We start from the raw sequence: 15,488 nt of genomic DNA, 5'->3' as shown, positions 1-15,488 counted from the left end.
AAAAAAGATTTACTCTTGCAAAACTGACACCCTCTCAAGCGACAGTAACTAAAAAAAATTAAATATGAAATAATTTAACTATACGCTAACAGCACAAAAAAGTTTGATAACGTTTCAATTTTTACAGTGATTTAATACTTATAATTTTAATTGGGTCAAGTGTAGAATAATTCAAAAATTTATTCAAATTACAAATTTTATTAGCCTTGACAATTTTCTCAAGTTTGCATGTGCTTCAAACGATGTGTGAGTTTTTCAGTTCTCCGATATAGTGAATTATATTACAGTTTCCTTTAAATTCAGCATTGTTATGTTTTAGTTTTCAGTTATATTTTTCTGTCATTTTCGTATGATATTGGGTATGAAAGTAAAATTAGAAACGAACTTTAAAAAAAAAATCTACTTGCTCGTTAACTGTTTAATAAAAAATTTAACTATAAAAAGAAATTATAACATTTGAAAACACTAAATCAATCATCATAAGTTAGAGAACATTAATAATTTTGTGATTTTTTTTGCTTTGATAAAAAGTTGATCTAACGGTTAATATTTAGATAATATTTAAGTATTTAAGTAGTTTAACAGTTTATCTTCCCATACTAGATTTCATACATATATTATATTAGTAAACCATACAATACGAAAAAAAGACAAAAATTTAATTATATGTTTGCACTATTTATAAGCACCCTATAAAAACGTAATTTAGAAAATGTAAGGGTATGTCTATAAAAAAAAAGGAGTATCATATTTTGATTAAAAAAATAAGTAACACAAAATAAAAATAAGTATTTTAACATAAAAATAAATGAAACTAATAAGTTTAACTAAACGTAGATACTAAAATTAATTGTACTACTACATTATTAGGTTTTTCTTTACATTTTTATTTACTACATACATTAAAAATAAGTTTAAAAAGTCTACATAAGCTACTTTGTTGAAGTTAGTGTATTTATTTTCAATAAATAAAAACTTAAATAAATTATAACTTTATCTTTAATGTTATAAGAGAGTCAGAAAGTTTCAGTTTCATGCGATCATTGCCTTTCTGGCAGCTCTGTGCATATTTGGATCAAGCTTCCAAATTTTGTGCTGTCCTTTCACTGGCATTTTCAACTTTAACTCTTGAGGATTCTTGCAGACGAAAACATAAGGAGACTCGCTCATTCCATCAGTATATTTTTCTCGATATTCTTCTTGCGATATTACCTCTTCAATGTCTACATACCCAAGTAAACATCCTGTAACCAACATGAATGTTAATAAAAGCTTTGAAGAGATTTAAAAAAATAACTAAGAAGAAATGTGGTGATAGACTAAAACTTGTCATTAGAAATTTACTTCATTTTTATTCACACTTGAACTTCAAACAGCAAGATAATTACGTCATAAAACTATGTAACAAAAAACTTTTTGAACTTTAATCTTCAACACTCAAAGTAAAACCTTTATTGATTACAAACTTTATGTATATTATAACATATTTTATTTTTTTGCAACTATCTTCCATGTGAGTTCGGTTTATTAATATTTTTATTTATTATTTCATAATCTATAATGTGTATAAGATTCTTAAAATGATAATATAAGTACTACTAAAAGTAAAAATCTAAGACATAAACATACTGTTTTTGTTTTTTTTACTTTTATACATTTTTTAATTCTTACTTAAGTTTAGTATTATTAAGTTTTGCTTTTATATAACCTACTTTAGTACTAACATTTCATACTTCACAGTAAAAATTATTGCAGTGGTAGAAAACAAATTTTAGTTTTCAATATTAGTTTATTAAACAAAAAGTTTTTCAATACTTGTTGTTTTTTATTTTGTTTTACTTATTATTTTTTATATACCTTCGAATTATTTGTTTAAAAAATTTTTAGCAGAATTGTTTTTTCAACTGATCATCTCTTATACCTTTATATAAGAGTAAAACATTGTTTTGTTTATAATAAACTGTGAAAACAAAATATAACACAAAATGCCACCTGTTGGATATGAGTTTGGTAGATTAGAAGGAATAGATCCGCCGGTGTTTGAAATATGACGAATGTGGTCATCAACAACCATCTGAATTTCGTTTTGCTGCACAATTTTTGCAGTCGAAGCAATCCATAACCGTCCTCGATGACTTGAGTACCTGATTTATATATTCATGTTGTTGTATAAAAATATGTTGTTAAAAAATTGAAAGAATACCAACACATTAAGTAGCTTTAAGAACACTAGAAAAGCAGCTTAAGCGATTCAGAAAACTTAAACTAAAACTTAAAAAAAAACCCTCTAATAATAAATTAGAGTCTGTTATAAAATTTAAAGGTTGTGAGTACCAAGTTGGACAATTTATTAAACGTTGGACGGCAACAGATAATGCTGACGTCATTGATCAAGTAAACGGTTGCTTCATGGTAAAACATCACAGACCGTTTGTAGACTGACGTTTAAAAGTTTTTTGGTTGAGACTAACTGACGTGATTCAAAAAGAACTAAACCGGGGTCTCAGTCTACCAAAGGCTTGTGGTCTGGTGATAGAATTGATATGATCAAAATTTATATTAATTTGAACTTGTCTCACGGCTTACGAGAGTCCAGGCTTCGGCTCTGTAGACTTTTGCCTTACTTATTGAGTTTAAATTAATATTAAAAAACCTGTACTGTTTAAGTAACTTCAACTAATTTACTTCATAAAGGTTACTCTAATTTTAAAAAAGTGATACATTAAAAGTTAATCGTTATTACAACTAAAATTTAATAAATCTTTAATCTTTAATTTTTTTTTTCTTAAACTGACGTTAAATACTATTGGTCGCACAAAGTAAAAACTTTATTGAAAATACTTCATACACTTGGCAAAAAAAGTTTTTTAATATAGTAAATTTCAGTAGTCTTTCAAGTTATATTTAATAAAATAAATTTGCCAAATGTTTGTACTAGCATAATCTTATTGATTACACCTACTGTCGCTTTTATTTCATATTACCATCTAAAATATGGCCTCTTAAACATAAAAAAAAAATTAGTCTCTCAACATATTTAAAAAGTGTGTAAAAAAATATCGTAATCCTTTTTGGGACATTAGTTGATGTTCAAAGTAGGCAAAAAATGACAGAAGCTTTTAATTGAATTTTAATTGACACATTGTTACATAAAAGGTTCTTTTTAAAAAGACAAAATTACTTTAAATTAAGATGATTATTACACAAAATATTTTTCTAATTTAATTTAACAAAAGCTTTCAAACCAGCTCCTTCCTTCATGAATTTTTATTCCAGCAACAAGCAAGGTAGCCCATGGTTGATGCATGCTTAGACACAAACCGTGATCAGATAACAACATGAGATCATCGTCTTGAAGTCTATTGCTAGTCTGCTTCGATGATTTTATCTGAAATATTGAATTAATGCGTTTAAAATTTGAAAGGTAACTATAATTTTGAAATAAAACACTTTTTGATTTAAGTTTCAACGGTCAACATTTGTATAATAGGATTTATATTATAACTTTATTAAATAAATACATAAACACATTAAATGAATATTTAATTAATCCTATAATTTTTTTTTCTAGCAATTAACATATATTTTCTGCTACTCTTTCTCAAATACTGTAGATTTCAGTTACATACAAAACAATTTAATAAATAGCTTACAATTACTGTCTGTTTTTAAGCATAAAGTTTAGAATTGTAAACGATCTATTAAAAAAAAAATTTCTTTATCAGCTTAATAGTCTAGCAGAACAATAGCTTCAAAAAGTTTTAACAAGAAAGTTATAAAATAATTTTAGCTTTGAAACTAATTATTCTATTCGTATCACGTTAAAACTGAACAATTTAATTACATTTTGATGACTTTTTGTACAAGTATATAAAGTTTCAATATATTAATATTTCCAAATAAAGTAAATCAAAACTAGCGATCTACTAGATCCAAGACCCGGCCGGATCCAGCTGTTGTTAGCTTGGATCAGAATCCGGCTAGATCTTTTAAAGATCCGGATCCCGTCAGATCTTAGCTGAGAATTGGCCGGATCCGGATTCAGTTTATTTATCTTTCCGCGATCAGCTTCTGTCAGTTTTACACTTATTATTGTATTTTTGCTTAAAAACTTTTGGTTATGCTTAACTTTAGGTGGCACCAATATCAAGCTGATATTATAATACATTCGATGACTTATTTAACCATTATTTTCGGCTAAAATACCGATACTTTGTTTCAAACAAGTTAAATAAATACACAGTAAGAACTAAATTAATTTATTAAAAAATCAAATATCTAATCAATTATATTTTAAAATATCATAAACAATATTAATTATTGAATTGATAAAATCCCTTTATAATGTAAAATAAAAGGGATTAAATATTTAAGTTTTATTAGTTTATGATTAATTAGCTAAAATTTATTCATGTATTTATAGAAGATAAATTTTTAGCCTAAAACTATGGTTAAATAAAACATCATATGTATTATAATTTCAGCTTAATATTGGTGCTCACCTAAAGTTAAGCATAACCAAACTTTAATTCAATAGAAATCTTTACTGCTCTTTAGCGCCTTTTAAATTTCGAAGAAATCAATTAATATTGTTGTTGCACAGTTTCAGAATTATTTATTTATAAGCATTTATTTTGCAATTATTTTAAAGAAGAATAAATATATTTCAAAGATTTGTGTAAATAAAAAAAGGACTTATAACATTAAGAATACTTTTGAAATTAAGGACTGTGAAATTTGTACAAGTTTTTTAATTACTGATTTTATTAAGAAAACAAAAGAAAGATTTTTAACATTTAAATGTATAATTTCTAATTTTAACTTGACCTTAAAATTTTGGCTTTGAAAAGACTACAAAAATTAAAAAGAAGTTTCCAGTACTACGTGGTTTATAATAAATTTGATTTAATTATAATGCAATAGCTGTAAAATAGCAAATTTTTAGCCACATAATTGAACTACTTAAACCTTTTTACATTGTAAAGCAGCAGTGTACTAGAATTAACACATTGCTGTCAAGTGTATTTTCGCATGCAGAAGTACTATTCTTTTAGGTTTAAAGCGTATAATCCACCAGATCTAAGTGGTTCTACAACCTTAGCAATGTGGTAGAAAATATAAATTTTGAAAGAGGTTGTATTTAACAAAGAAAAGCTCAGACTGAAACCTTCATGGTAACAGCTTGTTGTTAGTCACAACAGCTGTTGATCCACGGTATCGACTTTACTTTTTCCAACAGGAGATTGAAAGGCTGTTGAAATTAGAAGTAAAACAGCATAATTGTTGTGAGACTGGTCAAAGTAGTCACATTCCTCTCGTACCGCCTAATAACCTTAAACTCAATTATCTACAAATGGTGTTCCCAATGATTTTTTATCGTTCTACTCCATGTTTGAAACATAAACAAGTACAGCAACTCACAAAAGCGAGCAACAAGATTCATTTGATCAACATATTATGACAGAAATTATGGTTTTTTTTGCTGAAGAGACTTACTTAGATAATTTAAGAAGCTGAAGTCTTATGTTTGTGGAAGAGAAACAAGAAAATATACACATCTTGCCAGGTTTGCAAGAAGGTATCTTTCGGCACCACTATATTCTGTTTATTTTGAAAGGTTATTTTCAGAAGCTGGTAATTTGTACGAAAAAAAGCGAAATCGATTGCCTCCGAAAACAGGCAAAAAAATTTATTTCTTCATCACAACTTGAAAATAAAAAGGATAGGTTTCTTTGTAGCTTAATGGCGTTGATATAAGTAAATGTTATTTACTAAATTACTTATTTTTATATATCTAAATAGTTATTAAAGAAGTTAATCTCCATCCTTTAATTCGAAATTTTGTATATAAATATTTAATTTAAGTTCATCACAAATAAAAAATTAGAGTTAAATTCAAGGTACAAAATTCAAGTTTAATTGTATAAGTAACTTGAAATCATGTCTTAAAATTTAAACCTTCGGATAGATAGAATATCTTTGTCTTGTTTGTACGATGTTTCTTTGTAAGTATTCAAAATAAAACTGTTTAATAGTAACAGTGTGTTTCTTCTTTAAAAATATATATGATTAAACATTTTTACTGAACTGGTGATATTATAAAAACTAATTTTTCTAAGTTTGTTCTCTATTATCTTAAAATAAAGCTTGAAATATTTAGGATCCAGATCCTAATTATTAAAAAAAGAGTCGGACCCAACTAGATCTTAAACTTAAAAATAGATCCGGACCAGGGAGATCACTAATTAAAGTTATACTCGTTTTATAACCATTATCAAGCATTATACAATTTCAAATTTATGTTTGAATTTTAAGTAGAGCTTATAAAAAAATTATAACGCTATAATCAAAACTTATATTTTTATACAGTTAAATTACAATACAGTTAAATATTTAGTTTAACAAATAAACTTCAAAAACATTTATAGTTTTTGTAACCTTACATATAAGTATAAATTATTTTTAAGTTTATAGTTTATCAGTATCTCCACTAATGAAAATAAAAATTAAGAGATAATTCAATTTGATAATATCTTGAAAATAATTTATTTTTACAATTTAACAATTAAGAAAATTGTTTATATCTTCTCTGTAACATTTTTTAAGGATTTAATTAAAATTCAGTGATAAGCTTTTAAGTTAAAGGTTTAAGTTTAAAAATAAACTATTTTAAGTAAGTGTTTACTTCAGAAAATAAACGGTGTAGAAGTTAGTGTTATTAAACATCTAAAAAATATTTCACTTTTTTAAAAGAGCTGAAGTAAACACTTGCCAAAAATTTTATTGCATTAATTTGAAACAGATAGTACATGAAAAGCTTTTTTTCATGACATGTAAATATCAGTTTTATCAGGAGTTTCAATAGAAAAAATCTTGAGACTAGTGCATATTTTATTAAAATATTACCATAAGGTTGGCTTTCTTTTAGTTTTACAATAGAGTACTTAACACTTCTATTAAAAAATTAATATTTAAAAAAACTACCGTTTTAATCTTCACTGTGGAAATTTCAGTCGGTTCAGTTTGAACATACTGAACGCTCATACCATCATATCGAGGTCTAACAAGATCCGGCAAGTCGCGCAATGCCGAGTCGTCTATTTTGATCGATCCAAAATTAGCCTCCATTATCTCTGTGTCTAACGTTGCATCTACTTCTTCTTCTTTTGTTTCAATGATTTGCCTTCCAGCAAAGTCCAGAGTGAACTGTAAACGCATGAAATGTTTAAAAAGTTTAATCTATAAGGCAGTAGGATTTATAGTTATTAAAAACAAATGGTTTTTTTTACATCAATAAAACAAACTTACAAAGTATTTTAATGCAAATAATCTCGAACAGGAAACATAAAGAAAATTATTTTTGTTTTGACTATTTATTCTTAAGTCCTTCAAAAGTTATCTAAAATTAAGTACTAAAAGATTAGTTTTTATATTTTTATGTATAACAAATTTAGTGAAATCAAGAACGAATTACTAAGGCTAGAATTTTTTTTAAATATACAGGTTTAAGTTGGTATTTATGTGTTTTAGAATTTTTAAAGTATATCATTGAAGGGTAAGTTTAAACATTTATCAAGTACTGTAATATTTAAAATTTTATCATCTCAATATTTGATTAACAGGGTTGGTGTGCAAATTTAAAAAAAATTTAGCCAGATATTTCACAATTTTGACCGATTTAGCCTGATGTTCACCTTCCTCTTATGTATTTGTTTTGAGTACGCACTTCTCATTAAATACGCATTTTGAGTGCACATTTCTAGTATGCATGTTTTGAAAAGTACGCATTCATGTTACGAACTTTCATTAAGTAAACATTTTAGTACGCATCTTTTATTATTTACAAATTTTTGACCCAAGATAAAAAATTTCTGTCAGTATTCTTTTTTATTAAGACTAAAAATTCTTAGTTACAAACTCTCTATTAAGTAGCTGCTGTGTTCAGAATGAGTTAGTCTTGTTAATAAGATCAATAACTTTCAATAAACAACAGTAAAACATATTATTAATTGGCTGCTATGAGTTTTAGTCTAAAATGTATTTGGTATTGAGTTTCTAATTTAGGAATATTACAGTTAAACTATCTAAGCTTTAAAAACACTACTTATGTAAACAAATTCAAACCTACAGCTAAGTTGTTTTAATTTAACTGTTAGGTTACATTTTTATGTAAATTAGGTCAATTCAAATTCCTACAATTCAAACTCTTAAATTTTGTTTAAATAAGCTATATCTCTAAATATAAACTAAAGTTGAGAAAGATAAAAATAAGTACCTAGATCTGACTAAAAAGAATATGATTATGAAAAAAAAAACATGAAACAATTTAAAATAAAAATTTTATTTGGAGAATACTAAAAATATTTTTTTGTTTTTAAGTTTTCAAATTTTATCTTAACAAATAGTTTGAATTTAAAAAACATAAAAAATTCACACATAGGTCTGATTATTATAATCATGATGGTAAAAAAAATCTAAAAATAATAATATTAGAATAAGTAAATGAGTTTTGCTTTAAAAACAGACTTTAAATAGTCGGAATTTGAATTGTCTGAATATGACGACGTGCACCCCAACTGTAATGTTTTTCTTAGTAATAATTCTTATAATTCTTAATAAACTTACAAAATTATGACGTATATAATCTACTCAAAACAAGATAAAAAAGATACCTTAATTTCTATTAGAAATTCATAAAGTTTCAAGCATTTGTTTTAACAAATACTGACTGACTTTGTCTTTAACAACTAAATTTATATTTAGAAATAAATTCACATCTCAATTTGATCTTAAAAAAAAAATTCTCAATTTTTCTTAATCAAGAATTTTCAAGCATTTGAACTAAGAAAAACTTCGATTCACACATTTTTAAATTAAAAAAAATGATTTAGCCTGATGTGTTTCAACTTTTTCCAAAAAAACTTATTTAGCTTGTTTTAGCCTGATGCGCACGAACCCTGAATTAACTTAATCTTTTAGTTTTATAAGAGCTTTTTATTTTTTGTTAGTTAATAAGTTACTTCAGAACTGATAGTTTAAGAAAAAACTCACATTAACACTCAACAGAGATAAAAATATACTAAACAAAACAAACTTGAAGATCAAGTAAGATCGTCATATGAAGTTAATTATTAATAGCAACTTTTTTTTTCAAGTTTTCCTTGTTTGGATTTTTAAGATTTACCGCTCAATTACGTTATCTCTGGTACGGCGTAATTAGTAGTAAATTTTGTAAACTAAAATTATGAAAAAATTCGAGGCAATGGTATAGAATACAAAAAAGTTTTCTCAAAAGTCGAAAACACTCAAGGACTTTTCAATTATTTCCTTCAAGTTTAAGTGATATTCCATGAATTTTGTTGAAGTTTCAAGGATACTCTATAAAATATCCAGTATGATCTTCCACGCTTTTTTGCAGCATTTATAAACATTAAAATCTTAAATATATTTTTTACAAATAAGGTAGACATTTACAAATGATTTCTTTTTTAGTTTTTTCTTAGATATATACAAGTTAACCACGAACGAATGATAAAAGCAATATTTTGAACAAAAGCAATATATCCTACTTTTTTGTTTCTTCTTGACCCATACTTGCTTTCAAATATATCTTTTTGCTTCTTAGTAAGCAGTTTTTTTTCTTTCTCAGATAACCACACGTTAGAATCAACATTGTAGTAGTCTGATTCGTCATCAATGACTTTCGTGTGTCTTTTGTGCATTCTGTCATAATCAAGCAGTCTTTGTTTATACTGCTGTGCTTTTTCAAGTGCCTGGGCTGGTTTGTGATCACTGATGTCTGCAAAATCAGTTTTTATAATTTTTAAATATTAACAAACTTTAGCAAATTAAAATGCTATAATAAATGTAACAAGTTATACGTTGGACAAACAGTGTATAGTTTTTCAAAAACTTGGAACACCCTTACCCATAGAAATATTTAAGAAAACTGTATAATTTAGACAAGTTATGAATTAAAGGACTAATATGCAATAATTGTTAAATATAAAAAGTTTCATAAATAAAACAAGCCAAAAATAATAGAAGATGCATTCAAAGTGCAGTTTTAAGAAACACCTGTATAAACTATTCAGATTATAATGCCTAATGGTGGTTTAAAAAATGAACCAAAAATAAGTTAAATCAAGGTAATCAAAAAAAATTACTAAAATACAATAGTTTAAACAAAAATTCAAAAATGACATACAAAATTTGTATCAAGTTCTAGTTAATGGAATTTTTACTGTGTTAATAACTGTTATTTATAGTTGCTCTTAGTTACATTTCACTACAAGAAAACTGTTGGTGTTTTTCTAAATTAAATTTTCAATATCAATAAGATTTGAATTACAGTCTTTTATTAAATTTATTTACAAATTAAAGTTAGAACTTTTTTAAGTCCTATTTAAATAAAGATGCGCAAATTAAATATTCTATTTACAACTAGGTTTCGGTGACAAAAAAATTGCGACCTTTTCAAGTAAAATAAAATAGTTAACTGTAAATTAAATCCTATTTAAAAATAATTTAATAAAAATATTTTTAAATAAACATTATATAAACATGTATTTTTTCAGTAGAATTGATTATGTTGTAATAGACTAAATATTTTTTAAATATTTAGTTTTTTAAATTGAGACAGTTTTTTAAATCGCTTTGTAATCAGAACTATTATCATATACATAAACTTAAAATAGAAGAAAATAGCTATTTGTAAATAACAAAAAAATGAAACTTTCTGCTTAATTGAAATACGTTTATTTATTTATTTTAATTAATTAATTAATAATTAATTAATTTTAATTATGTAGCTTTTAACTACAAGTTTTATGAACCATTTATGTAAAAAGAAACATACACTGATTATACAAACATTACAGTAACTTATATAAGCAGATATTCTTTTTTAATTAATAAAAACGAAATGTATTCGAACTTTCTTTTGTTATCTTACAACTTACACATATATTTGAAATTAACTTAAACTGAAACTATTAATGATTTGGAAAGGTCTAGTTTAGTTTTTTTTTTTATTAAAAGCTATTTTTTTAATTTTCTAGTTTTAAATAATAAGTATACTGCAGCAAATACATAGAAGGAGTATATGGAACATTTAAAAATATAAATTAAACTGTATTATTGGAGATTTTCGTAATAGATTTACAAAAGTTTATACAATGTTAAAAAATATATAAAACAGTAAAAACTTAAATACAGATTCATATACTAAATAATAACATAAAATAAGATTGATCTCTGATTGAAAACTTACTAGGAATACTCATCAGCTTTTGTTCTAGTTTTTCGCTTTTGCGAGAATTTCTAGAAAGTATTTCTTTTTCTTCTTTTGAGCAAACCAATTTACCACAAAACAGACATGGTCCAGACCCTTCCTGAGCACAAACAACTCTTCCACAACTTAAACAGTTGTTTACTAATCTGTAAAAGTAATTCAATTTTTTGTATCACTACATACACACGCAACACATTTTTAATGGACATTGTAAAAAATAATGACATTTTAATAACTTATTTGTATTTTACAATAAGAATTGTTACTAACTAAATGGGTATTTAAATTTAAATCAAAATTTAAGTAAAAACCATTAGTGCTTAAAACAAAACTTTATAAATATAAAAAATAAGGTTTTAAAGACAGTGTTGTATTAATTACCTAATATAAGGTTGCCATTCTCAATCATCAATATTAAAAATAAAAATTGGCGCAACTATCTTTAAGCCAGTATACGTTGTGCAAAGTAGTGTGCATATAATAGTTTTAAGTTTGTATATTAATATTTTTGAGGTAAAAAATATGTATAAACTTATGCATACTCAGTCTGTTTTATTTTTTAAACTATCTTTCAAAACTATTAAAAGCTTTAATATGTCATGCAACAAAAAAAATTTAAAAATAATATGTGGTAATAATAAAATTTCAATTATTTACTATGGAGTATGCCTATGAAACTTATCAGTTATTTACTCTGCTTAACATTTTAATTATTCACTGTGAAGTGTGCACAGCTTTTTTAAGATGTTATGAACTATCTTTTGGTTTTTGGATACTTGTAACTTTTTAAACACTAAGAGCAGGACTGTAAATATATACAGTATAAATATAAATATACAAATATAGAATATATAGTATTTAGCTATTTGTATTAGCACAAGCAATACAAGCTGTTCAATTGTATAACAATAAGTAGTAAAAATTAATTTCAAACTTGTGCTTTTGAGCTTGACATTCACACATATGTCTGCCAGGTAAAAGAACTGCTTTAGAATGAAGTTCTCCATCTTTTCCATATAATGAAACATAACTTTGCTTTTTCTTAGCTTTTTTTTGAGTAGTTGTTTGAGTTTTATTTTTATTTTCGAGGTTCTGTGACTGATTAGAACTTTTTGATTTAACTTGTGATAAAGAATTAGACTGATCTGCCAAGGTTCTTCCAAATCGTACAAACTGGTCTTTTAGCTCCTTAAAAAACCTAGAAAGTTTTATATTTAACTTTTTAATACCAACTATATAAAATGTTCTTAAGTTTCTAGTCAGCTTTATAAAAATTGTTTGACAAAAAACTAACAAAAAAAAGAAGCTCTGAAATATAATTTTAAAATAAAACTCAGATTTCTAAATTTAATCATCAATTAAATGAAATGTGTCATTTACGTTTATTGTTATTTAAAAACATCATTACAATTTAAAACTTTATTATCAATCAATGAGAAAAAAACAAGTTGTTATAGTTCAAGTTGCTTTTTCTATTTCGGATTTTCATATATCAACTAATTATTTCACTTGTTTTTTTATACAACTCATTTTTGCTCAAATTTTACATTTGTGCTATGTTTGGGTAATGATTTAAACAAATTTACAAATATTCTTTTTTTTAAATCTTTTTTTGCCAGAATTATCAAATTAGTTTTTTTTTAGAAAGATTCGTTTGAAAGGGTTGCATTGAAAAGTTAAAAACAATTTTTTAAAAGTAAAAAAAAAGTTAAATATAATTTTATTTCAAAACTGCTGGCCAGACTCAAATTTCCATTTATCAAACACCTAAACATTAAAAACTTGTTTTGAACTTTTCAATGAATCCTTTTTAAAATAACTTTTCCAAATGAAGACTTTATAAAGCTTTATACTAAATTCATGAAAAAAAAACTTTTATACAGTTTCAAAAGGGCAGATATATAAAAAGAGATCTTATTTTAAGACAATTAAAAATCTAAAAAATAATCAGTTAAAATTATTGAGTTCTGTTGTACTTGACACAAACTTAGTACAACAACATGTTATAATACAAAGTTAAAAAGTACTATAAATTTTTTCAACTCTAAAAAAAAAATTATTTACATGAAAATTATAAATTTTTAATCAAATTTGAATTTTTAAAACTGATAATCTATTTATTTTAGTAAAACTTAATACTGTATTAAACTCTGGTAAAATTAACCTTATACACTATCTTCTTAATTTTATTTAAGTTTGGAACTCTTGTTGTTTGATTTAGTTAAATGCAAAATCTTTAAGATTTATGTACAGTAACATGTCACTTAGGTACGCATTTCTTAGGTATGCACTTTTTAGCCAAAAAATGGTATTTCTAAAGTGCATCTTAGTTATTTACTTAGAAATTTATAAACTCTAAATATAGTTTTACAAAACTATTATATTTAAGAATAAATTAGACAGTATTAAATCTAAAATAATTAAATTAAAAGGAACAAGAAAAAATTATTAAGTTAGAAATTGTATATTGTACCCTATACTTGAAACAAACATACTACAGTTTAATTATTAGACAAAAATAACAAACAGTGCTATTTAAATTTACATACCTCATGATTACAACATAAATGAAAAAACTATATGAAAATCTAAATTAAAATTTATATAAATGAAAATAGTGAACAGTGCAATTGACATTTATTTACCCCATGACTTAAAGATAAATGTAGAAAGCATATAATAAAGTGATACTAATGAAAATGAACATGTAATAGGCTAAATGTATGTTGACTAACATTTTTTTGGCACACACTGCCAAATGGGTAAGCAGTTTTGCTTTGTGTTCAAAGTGTGTACCTAAATAAAAGATTACTGTACTTCATTATAAAATAAATAAATATTATCAAAGAAAACCTTGTGTTTTTTTTTGTAAATTGTAAAAATCAAGGGAACTCAATTAAAGTCAAAGCAAGTGGGATCTCTGATAATGCGTGATAACTCTGGTCAAAAATATGTTTTTAAAGAAAACTTAACAAAATTCTTCAAAGTTCTTTAAACATTTTCTCATCCCTAATGTGAACCTCAACCTCTTAACCAAGTTATTGAACTATGGGTGATGTTGTTTTTGAATATTATATGTTTAGTAAGTTTATATAGAGCAAGGGATACAAATTTCATAAACATGGTCTGTACTTGTAATAAAAAGTTAACTTTTTTAAGTTAGTTTTAAAAGTTATTGTGTATAATGTTAGAACTATTGTTTTTTTTTTACCAAGCACAAAATATACTTAACTTGAACAAATCTAAACCTTTCTTTAGTAGTTTTTAACTTTTTAAACTGAGAATCAGAACATCCATACAAAATATCTTCAACAAAGCTGCTAACTTCCTCTACATCTTCAAGTGATGCAATATATTCAACAATATTTGAAAGCTCTTCTTTATCAATTTGTAACAAAGTTTTTAACTTTTCATTAATCCAACGAGTGAATGCAGTTTCCATGTTTAATTAATTAAGTAATTCTTTAAGTAATAATTGTTATTAATTGAAACATAAATAGCTAAGTCTTAATCTTGCAAGAATATATATCTGATAAATATTTTCTTAATCATTAGCAGTTTTAGTTTTTTTAGATCGGTGTAACAAACAAGCCAAAAAGGTCAAATTAACTTTTAATTTAAATAATTATTAGCTCTTATATGGAATTTTTAATTATGAACTATAAGCTTTTTTTTTATAATTTTTAAAGTTAAAGTCAATTTCGTAAAAAGTTTTCGATACAGATGTTTTTTTGAAAAATAAAATTACAAATTTAGCTAACTTTTTATTGTGAAAGCTAGTTTTCAGAAATTTTCCTTACTAATTAAAAGTATTTCACTTATTGGAATTAAAAAAACTCTTTAAAATAAGATCTAGGTGAGCCTTTAATAGACAACTGCTTCAATTTGAGATCTTTAAACAGATCCCTATTAAACAGTTTTTAAAGAGCTTTGTAAACAAAAGATTTAATTTAAACTAACTCTTGAGAAAAAAAATTGTGTAGTTGTACTTTTTTTTTTATACTTAGCTGTAAGTTATGTTTTTAGAAGTTACTTAATATTTAATAAAACTAAACTTAATATGTTTGTGTTGTTTTAATGTTTAAATGACCTTTAAGACATTAGTCATAAAAAGATATCATAGTAAATCAAAAGGCCACACTATAGCTGATTCCCATTTTCAAGCTTCATATTTTGATTTTTAATTTGTTTTTAG

At 24.9% G+C, this 15,488-nt stretch overlaps 1 protein-coding gene across 1 annotated transcript; it reads right to left on the bottom strand.

Annotated features, from left to right (window-relative positions):
* Window positions 1–599: 599 nt before the first annotated feature.
* LOC145849784 (activating signal cointegrator 1-like) lies at window positions 600–14,743 on the bottom strand. Its single transcript, XM_082954837.1, has 8 exons — window positions 14,542–14,743; window positions 12,228–12,491; window positions 11,273–11,439; window positions 9,570–9,799; window positions 6,985–7,206; window positions 3,246–3,388; window positions 1,993–2,144; window positions 600–1,244 (listed from the first exon to the last, which is right to left on the bottom strand). The coding sequence occupies exons 1-8, from the start codon at window positions 14,733–14,735 to the stop codon at window positions 1,033–1,035; spliced, it is 1,584 nt and encodes a 527-aa protein (XP_082810963.1). The 5' UTR covers window positions 14,736–14,743; the 3' UTR covers window positions 600–1,032.
* Between the last annotated feature and the right edge of the window lie 745 nt (window positions 14,744–15,488).

The sequence above is a fragment of the Thalia democratica genome, chromosome 2 (assembly GCF_965202585.1).
Source record: "Thalia democratica chromosome 2, ktThaDemo2.hap1.1, whole genome shotgun sequence".
Taxonomy (NCBI): Eukaryota; Metazoa; Chordata; class Thaliacea; order Salpida; family Salpidae; genus Thalia; species Thalia democratica.
The sequence above is the reverse complement of the archived record's forward strand: the minus strand, read 5'-3'. Positions and strand labels throughout refer to the sequence as shown.

What these genes read in the sequence shown, in the direction of transcription:
- LOC145849784 (XM_082954837.1), bottom strand. Translation starts at nt 14,735, where the DNA reads ATGGAAACTGCATTCACTCGTTGGATTAATGAAAAGTTAAAAACTTTG. An exon ending in TTAAAAACTACTAAAGAAAG is followed by an intron (nt 12,492 to 14,541) that starts GTTTAGATTTGT and finishes AAAACTTTCTAG; the next exon opens with GTTTTTTAAGGAGCTAAAAG. An exon ending in ATTCATGAAGGAAGGAGCTG is followed by an intron (nt 2,145 to 3,245) that starts GTTTGAAAGCTT and finishes TATATAAATCAG; the next exon opens with GTACTCAAGTCATCGAGGAC.